Source organism: Dunckerocampus dactyliophorus, chromosome 9 (assembly GCF_027744805.1).
Source record: "Dunckerocampus dactyliophorus isolate RoL2022-P2 chromosome 9, RoL_Ddac_1.1, whole genome shotgun sequence".
NCBI lineage: Eukaryota > Metazoa > Chordata > Actinopteri > Syngnathiformes > Syngnathidae > Dunckerocampus > Dunckerocampus dactyliophorus.
In genome coordinates, this window is record NC_072827.1 from 1059887 (window position 1) to 1078207 (window position 18321).

Genomic DNA, 18321 nt, shown 5'->3' on the forward strand with positions numbered 1-18321 from the left:
TCAGATGATATTCAATTGTCAACAATTGAAACATTTATAAAGTCAAACATTCTGTGCTCAAGCACCACATCGTGAGCCAATGTGAACCGCAGCAGCTCCCCCCGATGATTAAAAGCAGAAAACAATAATTTGGCATACAAGATGCTATGTTTATTTCTATTTTTACAACAACAACAACAAAAACCCAGGACAAACATGTACAAGTGTGCAAAAAATATACAATGAAGAAACATAAACACGGTGCATCCGACTTGGATAATGTTTCAGGCAGGGATGTCCAGGTTGTCCTCTCCTCTGGGAAAACCTTCCACCTCCATGGACATCAAGAACTCTGCAAAGAGAAACAGCGCCCCCTTCGTCTTACTGCATCATTATATTAAAATGGCAAACAGTTAACAGGCGGGGATCCACTCTTTATCCTGCTGTACCCTCTGTGTAGTCAATGTCTGGCCTCGTGGAGATGACAGCCCAGGCCACGCCCACCAACAGAGCCACCACCAGGTTGACGACGATCCAGGGTCGCAAGATCTGCTCCTCGGAACCGGGAGGCCTACACGAGATGGCTAATCAAGCGGTTCTCGATATACAGTATTTCAAGCAATAAAGTCCTCACCACAGCGTCTCATTGGCAGAGGGATAGAGGTTGATTCGATCACTGGTCATTTGTTGACTGAGGGACAGGATCAGTGCGATGAAATACACTGACAACACAAACAACATCATCTTTGTGCTCATCTTTATGTCCAACTAGAACAGGAACAACATTAAATGAGGGGCAGTACGAGGCTGGAGTTTGTTTTGTAGAGAGAATAATACGTTGCTGCTTGCTAGTGTCACCCGCCCTGCTCCGTGCTGCCCGCACCGAGGCACGAACACATCACGTTCGCAATGGGAGACGAGAGTGCTGACCACACGGCCAAAAGCCCAGACTGTCAAGGCAGCGGGAGTGAGGTTTACCAACGTACACGTGCACAGCCTCACAGGCTGGCATCCGTTACACGCGCATGAAATAACTCTAATCAATATGAAGAACTGATGTGTGATGAAGCAAGAAACCAATAATTTCTCCCTTGAATCACTGGTTTGTAGAGGGAAACAACGCCCTCCAGTGGAGATTTACCCACAGTGCAGGAAGTAGAGTGTTCCCCCGTTTTTCGCAGGGGATAGATGCCCAAAATAGCCCACAATAAAGGGAAATCCGCAAAGTAGCCAACTTTATTTATTTGCAATTATCGTGTGAATGCCTTCCAAGGCATTATACATAAATAATATAATCTAACAATATACAATACAATAATATAAATAATATCATATAAAATGCTGCACCGATTCTTCTTTTTATTCCGTCTCGTTTTTCGGCCACTTCCACAGGCCACATTTTTCAATTTGTTCCAAATATTTAAACACAAAAATGTTACACTGATTCACGTAACGTGTGCTCCCTTTTCGCCATGTTTCTCAAATTTCCACATTTCCCAAAATTCTAAAATGTCCACAAAATATTCCCATTGAAAATGAACGAGCCATTTGTCAAACATCCACAGTTTCTACATTTTCCAACGCCTTCAAACATTCCAATTATGAAAACGTGTTAGCATTGCTAACATGCTAATGTTAGCGTAGCATACTAACATTTTTTGCTATTTTCATGGTTAGTCACATATATCAACACTGAGCAGTATTATGCTAGGTGTTACCATTTTAAGGTTAGCATGCTAGCATTGCTAGCATTCAAACTCTTCCTCTGTTCATTTTACATCTCAGCACAATTCCGCATTACCGTTTTTTCCAATTCTTTCTCCACTTCCACTCATTTCTACCTTCATTCAACATTCATACATTTCAACACCATTTCAGCTCGGATTCGGCTCATCCTCCAAAATATTCCTGCAGTCATTCTACATTTCAAAATTCAACCATTCTACAATATTTCACTGAAGCTTCTGCATTTGCAATTCTGCATTCTCTAGTTGTGTGTGTTTCTAGGCTGTTTTACGGCCCTCCCCATACACGTCACTCACTTTTCTCAGACAGGCGTTACCATTTTCTCACATTTCTCTCTTCAAATTTCGTTGGAATTGTAATGATCCGTCTAATAGGTTGAAAACTGAAATGATGAAGTGACTCGCACGCATTTCACTCCTCTGACCGTGCCTCGTCCTGGCGCCGTTGGGCTGTAGTGTTTTTGTATCCTTGTTAAAACGTGTTGCTCCTGCCGTCGTCCTCCTCCTCGTACCACTCCTTGAACCGGACATTCATTTAGCCGCTTAGCTTCTTCTTCCATTGTTTATTGGCACCACTAGCCAGTTTGCTAGCGACTAAGGAGACTGATTGACAATTGTCTACAGCCAATCGGGACGCAGAAAGCAATGGGTGGGTTCTCCCTCAGACAATAAGGACTGTTGTGGCTGTGTTGTCCAACACGCTGGTACGGGCACGTAAACACACACTGAGACGTCTTCAGCATGAGTATACAACACAGTAGCAATAAGATACAATAACAGACGCATACAACAGAGCACTGATAGATGCTCTGATACACCACAACACAATGCGCCTTCATACGCCAAACAGCCAATGGGCGATGTAGTGAGGCAACGCCGTACACGAATGCTGGTGCTGCTGTCGTCGTCGTGTGTGACTTACAAAAGGAGGCCAGAGCTGCGGGATCCAAGGTGATGAAGCCTCTCAGAGCCATGGAGGCCTTGGCCAGGTTCACTCTGCACCACAAACACCAGAGATCTGTTCAGGCTGACTTATTCCAAAACAGAACCTGCACACACCGTATATCTACTGCAAGTATATCTAGGAGAACGCAGCAAACAGGAAGCGCACCTGTCGAAGGCAGACACGGTGCTGATGGCAAGCAGCAGGTAGAGCAGAGACTGCGAGGTGTAGGCCAGCGAGTGGTACTGCTGCAGCAGGTTGGCCAGCGTGGACATGTGATCGCCCGCCAGCACGTACACCACCGTGATGTTCCACACCGCGTAGCCTGCCAGGAAGCCATGGGAGAAGAGGCCCAGCACCCTGCGGGGAGGGAGCGAGTCATCAGCGTCATCTTGATAGATGTAGTTATCCATCAGAACCAGAGGTCAGCACCTGAAGCTGCTGTGGACCTTCATGGCGACGTCTCTGGTGGTCCACACCTGTCTGGGCTCCAGGTAGTCGTCTGTGTGCTCAGAATGTCGAAACTGGTCCACTCGCTCTGCCTGGAAACGCCCTGGACACACACACACACACACACACACACACACCATGTGGAGTTCAACCACAAAGCCCCAAAAGTAGGCGTGTCACGAGATGAGACTACCAGACCAGATGAGGTTCTAACATGACTTTGGAAAGAAGCAGATGAGAATATATCGCAATCTAATCATTTCATTTCTACCATGTTACACTCATCCACACTCTGTGTGTATGCTGGCAGCCCCGCCTCCACCCACCGAGACAAAGGGACTGCATGACTGACAAAAGGCCTCAGGCAGTGTATCTGATCATGTTTAGGCCTGCAGAGAAGGCCTTGCAGGCCCTGACTGCACACCACTGTTTTACAGTAGTGGTTAGCTTCTTTTTCCACTTGTATGACACTTCATGTTCAAAAAGTGACTTCAAACATTGCCTGCACACTTAATAAAGCTTTGATGACGGCCACGGTTTGACCCTGCAACAGATGAATTCTAATTAGATCTTGTTTCGTAGTTAACTTCTTTTTCCACTTAAGAATGCTAGCATGTGACTTTGTCTTGTCATTTCAGGTCTTGAGAGTTCCCACTCACTGTTCCTCTCCACAAAGCCCCTGCCGACAGGCTGGCTGTGTCCGTGGGGGGCGGAGAAGAGGGAATGCTGGGGGATGGGCGTCGGGGCGTCCGTGACAATGTCGTCATCCTCTGCCCCAAGGTCGTTGCTGCGATGCTCCGTGGACTTCACCTTCCTGCAGGACAGCATGGTGGCGGCTACTACAAGTTCCCAAACACTTCCCGCATTCATCAAGACACACGTTCACCACCTCTTCCTTTTTGTCCTCCTGGTCACGGAGACGGTGGCCTCCTCCTCGTCCACCACAGCGTCTGTTGTGGTGCCGTTTGGCGTGTCAGCGTGCTCGCCTTCCTGATCTAAGGACGCACAAAGAAAGACCTTCGTCACCTCCCCCGATGTGTGGATGCTTCCAATAAACAGCAACATGGAACTCACGCTACAGGGACAAAAGTACTTTTGTCAACATTATCCAAAAGCAGTGGTGTTCTTGCTTGGACATCCCCAACTAAAGAGACTAAAGAGAAAAAGCTGACCAATCGCAGAGGCCCTCTTCTTTTTCTTCTTCTTCTGTGGCGCCACATCCGGGAGGTCAGGGGTCAGCGTGTCGCTGCTCTTGTGGGTCATGTCCTGCGTCTCCACGTCCACGTCCATGGCCACTGCAGGGACAGAAGGACAATGCGGACGTGTCGCTGTTGTCGTCACACACAGCGAAGGCCTGACATCGTACAGGCAAACAGGAAGTCCCGCCCCTCGTCGCTCCTCTCACCTTCTACACGCTCCTCCCCTCCGTTGGGCTCCTTCTTGGGCCTCTTCTTCTTGCCCCTGGCGGTCGGCATGGCGGCCTTTCTGCGGTGCACCCAAACACGTGTCAGTAGGCGTGCAGCTGGCTAATTGAGGTCAGTCAAGTCAGACATGATTGGATTAGCTTTCAAAGCAGCTGCTGGCTCTGCTGGGCTTGGACTCCATCATCAGGTCACAGCCCGTGAAGGAAACCCCCACCCACCGAGAAAAGTCATCGCTAACCAACGCTGACAAACGACAACACTTGCTAGCGTGTCGCTATTAGCCTGTAGCATCCCCATGCAGCAGCTTGGTTTTTACTTTCAAGTTAACGCCCACTAGTCGCTTCATTAGGTACACCTGTTCACGAGGCATCGTCAGTGTGAGAGTGTCAAAACTTCACAAACAGCTGTAGGCTACTCATTTGTCGCTTGTAGCTTCCCCGTGTGGTAAAAAGTCTGAAGACCAGGAGCTAGGCAGATAACTGGCTCGCTAGCTGCCACTAGTGGCATTGACATGTACTGTAGGCAAAGCGTCTGGCATCTTTGTCTTTTGGTGCAAAGTACAACTTCAAAAAGTACTTTATCATCAAATCTACTTGATCATTAGAGCCATGACATGCTAACATGGCTAACAAGTCTGCATCATTAAATGAGTACTCTCCCTAAAAGTCGCAAGATTTGCTGCAAAGTCAAACCAGCTGCTTGATGCAGCACAGTGGATGCTCGCCTATGCACGGTTCGTCATTCACTCCGCCGCGTATTCCGACTTTCTCTGTTGTAAATGATTCGTTTTTCTAAGAGTAACCCAAACAGAAAGTGGTTTGATGGCGTTATGAATGAATCCAGCAGAGGGCGCTGTTTCTCAAGTCAACTCGCTCAACATTTTCCAGCTGGAAGATGTTTTGACAAGAGGTGTTTGGTAAGTCCAATACTGTACACACCAGAGGTGTCCAAAGTGTGGCCCGGGGGCCATTTTATTGGCCCTCGGCACATTCTAAAAACACCACAAAACAATGACTTTTTAAAAAACAACAGCAAAAATGGGAAAAAAGCAGTAATTTTCCAAGAATAAAGACAAAATATGAAGGGAATAAAGTCACCATATTAACATAAAAAATACAGGAAATATTACAGGAAAAGAGTTAATATAAGAAAGAAACCAAACAAAGAATTAAGTTGTAATTTTAGGAAAATGAGGTTGGGTGAATGCGATAATGTTATGATCATAAAGTCCAAATATTATGAGAATAAGTCATACGAGTACGAGGAAAACATGTACAAGAAGAACGTTGAAATATTTGTACAAATAAAACATAAAAAAGCAGGCAAAAAGTAATGTAAGGAGAAACAGTTAATAATCATATGATAATAATAATAATAATAATAATAATATGCTTTGTTGCTGATAAAATCAATACATATTTCTATGTGTAAATATATACTGTATATTATATTCAATATTTTGTTTGGGTTGGTTTAAAAGAATCATTTAAAAGCAGCCCCCGCATCTTTTGAGTTTTCAGTATGCGGCCCTTGGCGGGAAGCGTTTGGACACCCCTGCTGTGCAGTGGACACCCCTGCTGTGCAGTGGACTGTATGCCTGTGGTTGTTTCTTCATGTGTCAAACTGAAAGGAAATATACGGTACCTGTGAGAGGCATGTTGTGGTGTTTAGAGCAGGGGTGTCCAAAGTGCAGCAAAAATGGAAAAATCAGCAGTGATGTGACAAGAATAAAGTGAAAATATTAAAGGAAAAGAATTGGAATCTAACAAGGAAAAGTCCTCATTTTACAAGGTAACGTCGTAATATTATGCAGAAGAATGTCAGTAGCATTAAGTTGAAATATGAAGTCACGTTTCTTTTCAAGTTGGAAGATGATGAAAAGCTGTACTCACCAGTGTGACCTGCAAGTAGAAACAAGCGTCCTCCGCAGGTCTGAGCTCGACTTTCAAAGACAAACACGGCCTCCTTCCGAGTCTGCAGTCTGGAGTCTGGAGTCTGGGTATGGACTCTGCAACGAGGTCAGGAGGCCGGCGAGAGCAGAACGCAAGAGGAGGAGCACGGCCAGGTGGGCTGGTGTGCAGCAAGTGGATTTGTGAGGACGTCATGAGCTGCAGCAAAGTAGCCACGGATGCTAATGTAATCCTTCAGCCTGGCTGCAGGAAGCCGCTTCTTCTTCTTTGTTGCCTCTGTTCAGCCTTTCCACGTCTGTCTTTGAAACAAGAACATCTAATCAACCCTACATTTACAACTTTAATTCTAGTATTTGCTGCATGACATTTGATGTATTTGTTCTCAACAGTGCATTATCTTCATTTGGTAGCATGTCTCCGGGCCGCACTGCTTCCAGAATTGTTCGTGTAGCTTTGTTTTTTTTCTCCAATCAGATTTCAGCTTCTATGTGTTGCCATGTCAATGCACTCTGCCCAGGGCCTTCAGAATCAGGATGCTGGCCCATGTCACTTAAACACTATTAACAAAGGAGCAGATCAAATTTCCGATGGACTAGGGCCTTCAGGTGAAAAATAGCCTTTTGGCTAACACTTGAATATGCACAGAAATGTTTATTCATATGCACTGTTCCAGTAAATCAATATATAAATAAAATACAGTGGTGTGAACAAGCGTTTTCCCCTTCCTGATTTTTTTTCACATTTGTCACACTTATTAAAATTTGTTTGATCTGAAACATAAATATTAGCCCCCTCCCCCTTAGCTGCAACAACTGCAATCAACCTGCAATGAGTCTCTTCCAGCGCTGGGGAGGAATTTAGCAGAATTGTTGTCATTCAGCCACATTGGAGGCTTTTCCTTTTGAAGGTCATGCCACAGCATCTCAATAGGATTCAGGTCAGGACTTGGACTAGACCACTCCAAAGTCTTCATCCATTCAGAGGTGGACTTGCTGGTGTGTTTTGGATCATTGTCCTGCTGCAGAACCCAAGTTGCTTTCAGCTTGAGGTCACCAACATTCTCCTTCAGCACAATTCATGCTTCCATTTATCACAGCAAGTCTTCCAGGTCCTGAAGACCATCACACTACCACCACCATATTTTACTGTTGCTATGATGTTCTTTTGTAATGTAGGTTTGGATTTTTTCTTTGCCCTTAATAATAAAAAGTTTCATTTAAAAACTGCATTTTGTGTTCAGTTGCGTCGTCATTGGACGTAGGAAGTACTCCGGAACTTGGACCACCTGTAGGAAGTGATGAGTTGCGCCAACTGCCAAGGCTCGATCAACCTCCATTTCTGCAGAACGGCTTTAAACTGTTGACCCATTTTGTGGTCCCTGAATCAGGCCTTTTTGTATCATTCTGAAATACACATTATTTTTCAGTTTTGGGTAATCTTACCCTTTTTATTAACCTCTGGCACTTCACCACTTGCAGTACCTTTGAACCATTCCCAGCCATTTGTTGGACTTGAATTTCAGCAAATAACTGGTAAAACTGGGCTGTTCTAAAACTTTTGACCAGTAGTGCATATTTTGAAAAATCGTGATAGAGTGAAGCCGTGAAATTCGAACCACAAAGCGGAAGGACGACTGTACTTCTACATTCTGCATATCATTTTGAACTCAAAGGATTTGCAGAGAAATACAAGCGGTGGAGGAAAAGCAGAAACCAGGAGATGCAAGAAAAGACCAAAGATGCAATGAAAGTGAGGTTAAGATGTTGTCCACACACTTCCTGCACTTACGTTGCTGCAATGACACATTTCCACTCCAGTATGTGTGCAACTTTGTGTACTTTGTGTGTTTTAATGTCGTGAAACTGTATGCATGCCAGAGTGCGTTGTTTTCGTTATTTTGTTACGTGTTTTGATCTTGCTTGCTCGCTGTCGGGATGTTGAAGGATACAGCCCTTCCTCCACCTGGCGGGGAAGTTGGAGAATTACACTTGGGTCAGCTTCCGGCTTGGACTGAGAAATGTCACAAATGGGCTAAAATGGATGACATTGCACTTTTGTTCCATGTGTGCAGACTCTTCTTTCAGCTTTTCCCTCTGAATGATGCTCCGTTGTGTTGAAGTTCTGGTAGCAACACGGGGCTGACTGCAGTGATGCAAAGGCTAATCCTGTTAGCGCCGATGAAGGCTAAGTGGCGGCTTAGCAAAGAGGGACAGCGCAGCAGTGAAGAGAAGAAGAAGACAGAAAAGCTCATTAGCGCTTATCTTTAATTCATTTGCTCACATTACAGCTTGCGGGGGGCGCAAGATACTCTTCAGCTTTTAGTGGTTGAGCATGTAATGGTTTAGAATGTTGGACTGGAAATGATCTTTTTGCCTGTCAGACGGGGGCGCTAGTCTTCAGCTTGGGTCCAGCTGACAGGGATCCATTGAGGTTCCTCCTGGGCCTGCTGGATGACGGAGCACAGCTTCAGACACGTGTCCATCAGCTCGTCGTTCACCAGCATGTGGTCAAATAAATGTTTGTACTTGGCCTCCATCTGTCTGGACACCTCCTCCATCTCCACAAAGTCCTCCTTCTGTGGTGCACACACATTCGCCACACAGACACCATCTGACAGCCAGTACAAAAAAAAACAAAAACATGATGATAACGTCTTACAGTGAAAGCTCTGTTGGCCTTGAAGCTGGAGATGATCCGAGCGTTCCTCCGCGTTTGTCTCAGCCTCTCCATGCTGGGAGGCTTGACAAAGATCACGTAGGGCTTCAGCTTCTTGCTCCTCAGAGGCGGAACGTTCTAGAGATCACGAGAAACACCAGGATGGTCACGTTGGACTTTGATTACATTCAGCTCAGAAGTAAGCCACAACAAAAGTAGAACTTGGCTTTCAGCTCCACCTCGAAAGCACATTAACCCAAACCAAGTCTTTCAAGAGCTGACACAAAGTCAGCAAGTCCAAGAGTGAGGCAATGTGAAACCAAGTTAAAACCAAGTCCAAGTAAAGACCAAGATCAAGGCAGCTCAATTCACGTTGCGACCATAAAACCGGGGTAGGTAGAGACCAAGTCACGAACAAGACCAAAGGAAAATGTGAGACAAAATTAAGACCAGGGTCAAGTCAAGACCAAGACCAAGGCCAAATTGAGACTAAAACTGAAACATGACCGAGACATGACCAAGACCAACACAGGTCAAGATCAAGTCGAGACCAAGACCGAGGCAGGGTGAGAGTAAGTCTTGACAGAGATCGATGTGGGGCAAGACCAAGTCCAGACCAAGATCAAAGCAGCTCAAGATTAAGTCAAGATCAAGGCATTGTGAGATCAAGTTAAGACCAGGGCTGAGAAACAAGGCCAAGGCCCAATCAAGGCCAAGACCAAGAAAGATCAAGATGGTCTAGACTGAGTCATGACCAAGAACAAGTCAAATCCAAGACTAAGGCAGGTTGAGACGAAGTCCTGACCAAGACCAATATGGGTCGAGACCAAGTTGAGAGCAAGACCAAGGCACGTCATGATCAAGTCCAGACCAAGACCATGGCAATGTTTAAGCAAGTTAAGACCGAGGTCGTGTCAAGACCATAACCAAGGAAGCTCAAGATCCAGTCAAGACCAAGATACGACCAAGACCAGCACTGGTCAAGACAAGATGAGACCATAACCCAGGCGAGTCAAGATCAAATTAAGACCAAGACCAAGGTAATGTGAGACCAAGTTAAGACCAGGGCTGAGTCAATACCAAGGCCAAGACCAAGGCCAAGGAAGTCCGGCTCAAGCTCAAGACCAAAGTAAGTGAAGATCATGACTGAGTCAAGCTCAAGACAAGGGAAGGTCTAGTCCAGGGGTCCCCAACGTTTGTCCTTGTGAGAGCTACTTTTAGAAAATGAAAATGGCCACGAGCTACTCATTTTTGTAGAAATGATTTTCGAAGCTTATTTCAACCCAAACAGATCAAATATGCTTGTTTTACCAGAACATTCACAAAATGCTGGTATCCACAACTCACATTTTATGTTTCACAATACTTTTCTTTCTAGTGTTCTCACATTATTAACTGAAAGCCTGAATGAAAAGCAGGCCTGCGGGCGCCTCATGTGGTCGTGGGGTCTACCTGGTGCCCGCGGGCACTGTGTTGGTGACCCCTGGTCTAGACCAAGTCGAAACCAAGACCAAGAGCAAGATCAGGACAAGTCCTGACTGAATCAAGTCAGGGCCAAGTCAAGCTCATGATCAGAGTGTGTCAAGATCAAGACAAGGACAGGTTAAGATCAAGACCAAGACCAGCAGCTTACAGTCAGGATCTTAAAATCCAGTAAAAAGTAACACCTGATCTCGTCTGATCCAGCAGAAAAACACTTACATGCGGTTCAATATCAATGATGCACACACGTCCTCGTTTGATGACATCATCAATGGCGTCAACGCTGGTTCCGTACATGTGACCCTTATACTCGCCGTACTCCACAAACCTGCACGCACACACGCACGCACACACAGTGAGTGAGGTGTCAAAGAGTGTCAAAGGTGTCACAGAAGCTGACCTGTGGTTGCACACCATGTAGTCAAAGAGCTCCTTGGTGACAAAGTGGTACTCTCTTCCCGTCTGCTCCCATGCTCTGATTGGACGACTGGTGTCTGACAGCCAATCAAAGCACACGCTCAATGAATTAATCACACCAACGTCAGTCATCCTAGAGGGGGGGCGCTCACGTACGAGGCAGCGGCCCCTGGAAGGTGGAAGGGTTTAATTTGACGAGTCTCTGCCTCAGTTCGTTCACGCCCACTCCTGACGCACCTGGCGAGTAGATGAAAACATTCTGCACCTGCAAATCCTGGTCCATGCAACCAATTATCTGTCGACAAACTTAAGTGGAACTTTGCTGTGTTGCGTTTGAACCAGCCTTGGCGGAGGTAATAATGTCATGCAATCATGAGGACTGAGATGTTTCTCTGTGGTCAGTGTCTTTGAGGGAATCTCGGAGAACATTTTCTCACCCACCCACGAGGATGACAAGGCGCTGGTTCTCCTGCAGGGGGCGCCGGTACAAGACCACTTCCTCATAGGGCGTGGCCAAAGCGATGCGATTGATCGAGCAGGAGGCGCAGGACTGACGTCTCCTCTTTGAGTGCATCTTCCTCCAAAGACGAAAGCTACGCCGGAAACCTCCTGAGGAACAGAAAGTGTGGCGTCATGGAGGTTTTATGGTGTTATACAGTATGTAGAGTACAGGCCAACACCTTGGACACACACAACTGATGCTCCCGACCCCATTGATAGGGCAAGTCATATGGTACATCCATCCTTTGGCCTGTACTGTACATCCATCCTTCCTTTGGCCTGTACTGTACATACGGTACATCATCCTTCCTTTGGCCTTGTGCTTGAATACGGTCTATTGGTAAAACATATTTTTGCCTAAATTAAAAAATTTCAAGCACAAAAATGGCTAAATGAAGTCAAATATAATATAAAAATAAAATGAAAATATAAATACAAATGTAAATATAAGGCATTGAGAAAAAGCAAAGACGCTTCTAATGCTATGTAATATTCTACACTGGTCACTAGGTGGCAGTATTGTTACTGTAATGTTCAGTGAGGAAGAGAAGCAGACATTATTGCCAGAAAACATGCTTTTATTGCAGGTGTATCCATCCTTTTTCTCAGCTGCTTATCCTCACTAGGATTGCAGGGGTATGCTGGAGCCTATCCCAGCTGACTTTAGTCAGGGAGCGGGGTATATTGCAGGTACAATAATCCCTATAGAAACATGGGCTACTGTTAACCCACGCCAAACTAAAACTCCATTTTGAACCACCCATGCCAATTCCCGCCACTCTGCTCTAGCGCCAAAATACATTTCACATCACACACCTCTCTTATTATGTCTACTGTATTGGGTAATAGGAGTGTAAAGGTGACTATAGGGCTGTTATTTCATGTCTAGAGGGCTCCAATCATGTTAAAACCCATATTTAGATGGTTGAAAAAAGGTTTTCTATGCTCTAACTACAAAAATATGGCATTTTTAAATAAGGAATCCAACTTTATGGAAATTCACTTATCACGGTCGAGTCTGGAACCAATTAAGCACCATAACCAAGGGATTACTGTATTATTATTATTATTATTATTATTATTATTATCCAAGTGTGGGAAAAACAGCAAAACTTTCAGGAAGCAGGTGAGAGGAGAAGGGAAGAGTCTTACCCAGGTAAACCCCATCAGGGATGTCCCATTCCGCCTCATCTGGTGGAGGGAAATTTGACAACACGCTAGATCCCGTTAGAACACCCCCTTCTTTGATAATGGGGCACTATCTACTGTATGTACAGTATGTATGTACATGACGTTTAACGTTAGTACACATGCTCACTGGAGGCCGTCCATGAGGCACACCTGCAGTCATCATGATGTTACTCCCGTCAGATGGTGCAGGTCACCTCATAAAGTGGCCGTGAGTGACCATGACAAGACTTTTCCCAAACTTACCTACCAAAATGTGTTTCTTCCTCATCTGACGTGAGAAGAACAAAAAGTAACTTTTTTCAGCACACATCCACGACATGTTCTACGAATACGGTGGAACCCGTTTATGTCGAAGTCCTCGGACTGGACGACTGACGCCGACATAACCAGAACGGGCCAATTTTTCATAGAAATGAGCCCTTTGGCTCTGACATTTTCTGCCGAGCAAAGAGCTCGTTGACGTCGACTTAAGCGGAGAGCACGGTGGAGCGGGGCTCGAGGAGTTCCGCAGGTCCGACTTAAACGGGTTCCCCTGTAATAACGTGTTCTGTAAAAGTGCTGAATGTGTTCATGTCACCTGTGGTGTACTTGTCTTGAAGTTCATCCTCTGAAACAGAAGAGAAGTCTTACTGATCCTATCAAAAGGTTGGCAGCAGGTGGCGCCATGACCCCTAAGCATGTGAGGCTGTTTCAGCCATCAGAAGCCCCAAGAAAGTTACGAGTGGAAAAGTGAAAGGTGTGGACTGACTCCTCAAGATCACACTAACTCAACTTCACTAAACAACACGAACAACTAAGAAAGCACACAAATAAAACAAGACAGGTAGCCTGAAAAAGAGAGAAAATGCGTTCTCCTCAATACTTTTGTGGTAAACAAAGAGTGCTCACCGATATCAGCTGCTACGACGTCATCATCATGCGCATGTGCAGCAGTGGTAACACCAGAGGGTCACAACATCAGAAAGGTTTCCCAGCAGCGAAGGTCATGAAGTAGGGTAGGTATTATTAAAGGTGAGGTGCGGAACGACGGGCTCCCCACCTTGTCTGCTACACGCATGAGCTCGTAGTGATGCACTGCTCCACTGCTCCTTCTGTTTGCTGCTGACGTGATGGAATTGATAGCATGTACGTTCCACAGGAAGAGCCCATTCCACAATAGGAGTCCATTCACTTACCCCTTCAACATGGCGGCGGAGGGAATCAGGCCGGTGCATGAGGCGGAGCTCGGCAGCCTCCTGGCCTGCCACCACTGCCCATCTGACCGGTCCACCACCTCCAGCAGGTCCCCCTTACTGAAGGCCACCCCGGCGTCCGGGCAGGGTATGGAGGAGTCCTGCAGGGGGCAGTAGTCCACCATGGCCCTCATGAAGACCTCACACAGGAAGAGGAAGAGAGAGTCGGCAACAGGCGGCAGACGCGAGACACTTCTCAGCTGCTGCTCACAGGCTTGGTGCCGCTGCTCAGTTGAGACGCATTTGGAACCACTTTGAACAGGATTGTGCCCTGAGACTTCATCTGCATGAGAAACACGAGCAACTTAAAGAACACCAGGAGCACTGGGGTGGTGAGAAGTATGAGGAACATGAAGGCAAAGAAAATGAGGAGGATGAACATCATAAAGAGCCCAAAGCACGTGAGAATCAGGAACATTAGGAATATGGGGAGCGTAATGTCATTTGACCTAGGTCACATGACATCTACAAAGTGACGTTTACGCGATCTACCGGTAGCTTGTAATGATCTGGAGCATGAGGTGTACGAGGAACGTGAAGACAGCAAAGAAGATCAAGCAGATGAGTATCATGAGGACGATGAAGGCCATGAGGAATATTGAGAACCAGCAAGGAGGCAGGAAATGAAAACCACAGGAAGGACATGACAAACCCACACAGCATGAGCAAGATGACAAAAGCTGACCATGAAGGAACACGCATGAGAAGATGACCTACCAGTATGTGGATGACTTGTTCTGGTTGTAGACCACTCAGAGGTTTTCCGTTGACTTCAAGCAGCAGATCTCCAGGATGGAGGAGACCTGACACACACACACACACACACACACACACACACCATGTTGTTTCCATCTCAACCATGAGTGTGTAGACGTGTGTCACACACACACACCACTGCGATCAGCCAGGCCTCCACGAATAACCCTGGCGATGAAGATCTCTCCTGTCCCCTCGTCCTTCCTTATTGTGGCACCCTGACACACACACATTGACATTAACATCAAAGATCAACAAGTCATCCAAGTAAAAAAACAGCACTGACCAGAGGCTGCTTGTTCTTCACCAGACAAACAATCCTCATGGCCTCCTCATCCTCAGGCAGGCCGTCAGGTAGAGCAGGTAAGACAGGCTCAAAGTCGGCCCGAGCGACGGCGTCATGACAAGACAGGAGGGCCTGTGCGAGGGTGAGACGGTCGTCAGGAGTGAGATGTTAGGACGACCACCGAGTTGACAGACCTTCACGTGTGGACAGCTGAGGAGGCCATGAAGCTCTGAGGCCTCGGCAGAAGAAATATGGACCATTTGAAGGACACTCTGGACCTAAAGAGAGGACGTGCTGTAACATCTCAGATTGAAATACATGACGGGGTAGAAATGGGGCAACTGCAGTACAAGACTACAACCAGCAGATGGCACTGCTGCACAACAAGCTCCTTTCTTTTTCACTCAATTCCATTGCTAAAATCAATGTGCAGTCGTAGTGTCTGACTTCCTTTTCCTGTCCTTTCTTTGCTGTGGAATTCTGCCTAGCAACACAATTTGCCTTTCTCTATAAAAACAACACGTCGTACGTAACGAGCTGCTGCTCAAGCAAACAAACAAAACGAGTGGACGATAACCTCGTGTGCGAGTCCAGAGGCATGAGGCAGAAAGGGGTGGGGCGAGAGTCTCCTGAACTCCAACAGGCACTCATAAATCTGCAGGTGGCAAAGACAGGAAGTGATGTCAGAACATCAAGACCTACCACAGAGGGGTGGTGTATGTTGGTTCATTGAGGAGTGTGCCCCCTGCTGGCTGGGGGTGGTACCTGCAGCAGGGCGTGCAGCCAGGGGGCGCTCAGGAGTTCGTGAAGAAGGTGCGCGCCACTGACGTTCCTGCTGACTGCGCTGCTAACGTCTTCCGCCATGCTGGCCAGCGCCTCGCTCACCCCTACACACACACACACACACACACACGACAAACATTGTGTGTGTTTAGATTGCTACATCGCAGTTCGAACATGGCTCCCTCCCTCTGATGAGACATTAGCTTATATCACATTACTTTGCCACTGCAGCTAGTCAGCCATGGCATGTCCAACATGAAAAGTGGCAGGTTTTTGGCTTAGTCTTTCTTCCCGGCTCCGTTTGGAACACTTTAAGTGTAGAATAAATAACATTGGCTAGCTAGCGGTGGCCATGTCTTGTGTCCCTTCAGAGATGCCGTAGCCTGTGCATTAGTAATGTAGCATAACAAAGGATAATTGGAGTGTGAAGGTGGCTATAGGGGTGTTATTTCATGTCTAAAAGGGCTTTAATATTTGTTGAGACGGATTTAGAAAGTCACAAACATGTTTTCTATGTTCCAACTACAAAAATATACAATTTATGAATGTTGAATCTTACTCTGCGGTCGAGACTCAATTAGCTTAGCTTGTGTGTGTGTGTGTGTGTGTTGCCTACCATCCTCCACAGTGTGTGTCATCATGGTTGTCCAGTTACACAATCAGCTTCAACTAAAAGACAGTCAAAGTTGTTCAGTGATGAATCAATAGCCGTGTGATCAATAACGAATAATCGATGCAGTGGCGGAGCAGGAAATGTTTCATTGGGGTGGCCAAGGTGAGATCATTACTCACAATGGGGTGGCAATCAGTTGATACCTGAATTGTCTGGATGGCACCTGGCCACCCCGTAGCTCCCCCACTGCTCTGGGAGCGTCTGTCAGAGCAACTAATAGATGAGCAGTGAGCCGAGGACATGTTTTCAATGCATAGTTTGTGGATTCTGCTCACCAACATGGTGGCCAAACCCGCGCAGGGCATAATACGTGGGGGTGGCCACTAGGGTGGCTGGAGAGTGACCAGGGGTGGCTGCGCCACTGCATAGATGCCTTTATACATTGCATTCAACTTGTAACAGCCTGAGAGCCACATCCTACCCGCAGGGGGCACCACTGAGTAGTTGAAGACAAACAGGGTCAGCAGAGTTCTAAATGTCAGCTTTAGCCTCTTAGCTCGGCCCAAGTCCTGTTTGGGCTGCTCCGAGAACCTGCCTGGTCTGGTCCTGATGGTTAAAGTCTCCAGCGAGGATCAGCACCAGATGGTACACACCTCAGCTGAATGTGGTTATCAACTTCAATTCACTGTTCAGCTCAATTAAACACGATCACCGCGACAAACAAGTGGTTGTTTTTGGATAAATAAACAGGGTGCTACGTTAGCATGTAGCATGGAGGCATGACTGACTTTTTTTTAAAAGTTTGGACTCACCTGTGTTTTATCTTGCGTCCTGTTTAAAGTGTGAGAGTGACTTTACGATCTGACCAGCCTTTCACCTTCCTCTCCTCATCACTCGCTTTCACTCTCTTTTTATTTGCTCCTCCTTTTTCTTGACCTTAAGAAGCTCAACAAAGCTTCTTAGCGGGGCTGATTTTAGACACTAACAGACGTGCGCACACGCACACACCATGCAAATAGAGGCGTGAGCCACCAGAGGGCAAATACCTTCTTAAAAAGGTGCTTTTTTTTTGCACTTTTCAATCCATGGAAGCCCGTTGAAAAAAAATATCCCGACGGTACAGTAAGTCATAATTATGAGATAAAAACACCAAAATTATGAGATAAAGTCAGAATTCTTGTCATGCGCGGCCGTGGAACACGGCGAGTATTTTAGGATCCCAAATGCAGACAAGGGAGGCAGAAAATACAAAAGAACAATTTAATATACAAAAAGAGTCCAAAAACAAAAATACAAAGTACAAATAAGGAAAATCCAGCAAGGTAAGAGTCAATAACAAAAAACACTAACAGCAAAACGCTGTTAGGACAAAACTAGAAATAACAAAAATACACTGCAGACAACCTTACAGGAGAAGATCACAAAAAAAGGACTTTGAAAAGGACGGTGGAAGTCGCTAACGAGGGACGGATCCAAGATAAGGGAGCGGGAGATCCAGGAACGCTCCTCAGGACCATAACCTTCCCAGTCGACCAGATACTGGAACCCTCTGCCCCTCCTTCGGGAGTCCAAGATGGCCTTCACAGTGTAGGCTGGGTGGCCATCGATCAAGCGCGGCGGGGGCGGAGCCTCGACCGGAGGGCACAAGTGACTGGTAGATACAGGCTTGAGACAGGAGACGTGGAACACTGGGTGTACTTTGAGATTGGATGGCAGTTTGAGTCTCACGGAGGAGGGGCTGATGATGGAGTCCACAGTGTAGGGACCCACAAATCTGGGCGCCAGCTTCCTATTCGTCCCTGCTAAAGGTAAGTCCTTGGATGACAACCAGACCTCATCGACAACCTGATAAGTGGGAGCTGGGATCCTGTGACGGTCAGCCAGCCGTCGATTTCGTGCCGCCGTGCGGCCTAGTGCAGCGACTGTCTCTCTCCAAATCCTCCGGGCTCGGCGT

The 18321-nt window shown here is 46.5% G+C and overlaps 2 protein-coding genes across 5 annotated transcripts; both read right to left on the bottom strand.

Annotated features, from left to right (window-relative positions):
- Nucleotides 1-127: 127 nt before the first annotated feature.
- tmem237a (transmembrane protein 237a) lies at nt 128-6746 on the bottom strand. 4 transcript variants are annotated; one of them, XM_054787710.1, is made up of 11 exons: nt 6434-6746; nt 4523-4643; nt 4290-4412; nt 4007-4112; nt 3777-3931; nt 3100-3220; nt 2836-3027; nt 2647-2720; nt 614-701; nt 429-550; nt 128-331 (listed from the first exon to the last, which is right to left on the bottom strand). In XM_054787710.1, exons 1-11 carry the CDS (start codon nt 6644-6646, stop codon nt 264-266), a joined length of 1383 nt encoding a protein of 460 aa, XP_054643685.1. In that variant the 5' UTR covers nt 6647-6746; the 3' UTR covers nt 128-263. The 4 variants fall into 4 exon arrangements, with proteins under 4 accessions (XP_054643685.1, XP_054643686.1, XP_054643687.1 ...); XM_054787711.1 differs by lacking the exon at nt 614-701; XM_054787712.1 differs by lacking the exon at nt 128-331 and having other exon boundaries at nt 473-550; nt 614-670.
- A 78-nt stretch (nt 6747-6824) lies between these two features.
- On the bottom strand, nt 6825-17770 carry LOC129187248 (MAGUK p55 subfamily member 4-like). Its single transcript, XM_054786225.1, has 19 exons — nt 16371-17770; nt 15737-15858; nt 15549-15626; nt 15166-15249; nt 14972-15103; nt 14822-14903; nt 14647-14732; nt 14141-14212; nt 13873-14069; nt 13461-13473; nt 13275-13382; nt 12941-12965; nt 12659-12697; nt 11447-11614; nt 11162-11242; nt 10989-11082; nt 10808-10916; nt 9110-9244; nt 6825-9026 (listed from the first exon to the last, which is right to left on the bottom strand). Exons 1-19 carry the CDS (start codon nt 16393-16395, stop codon nt 8841-8843), a joined length of 1836 nt encoding a protein of 611 aa, XP_054642200.1. The 5' UTR covers nt 16396-17770; the 3' UTR covers nt 6825-8840.
- Between the last annotated feature and the right edge of the window lie 551 nt (nt 17771-18321).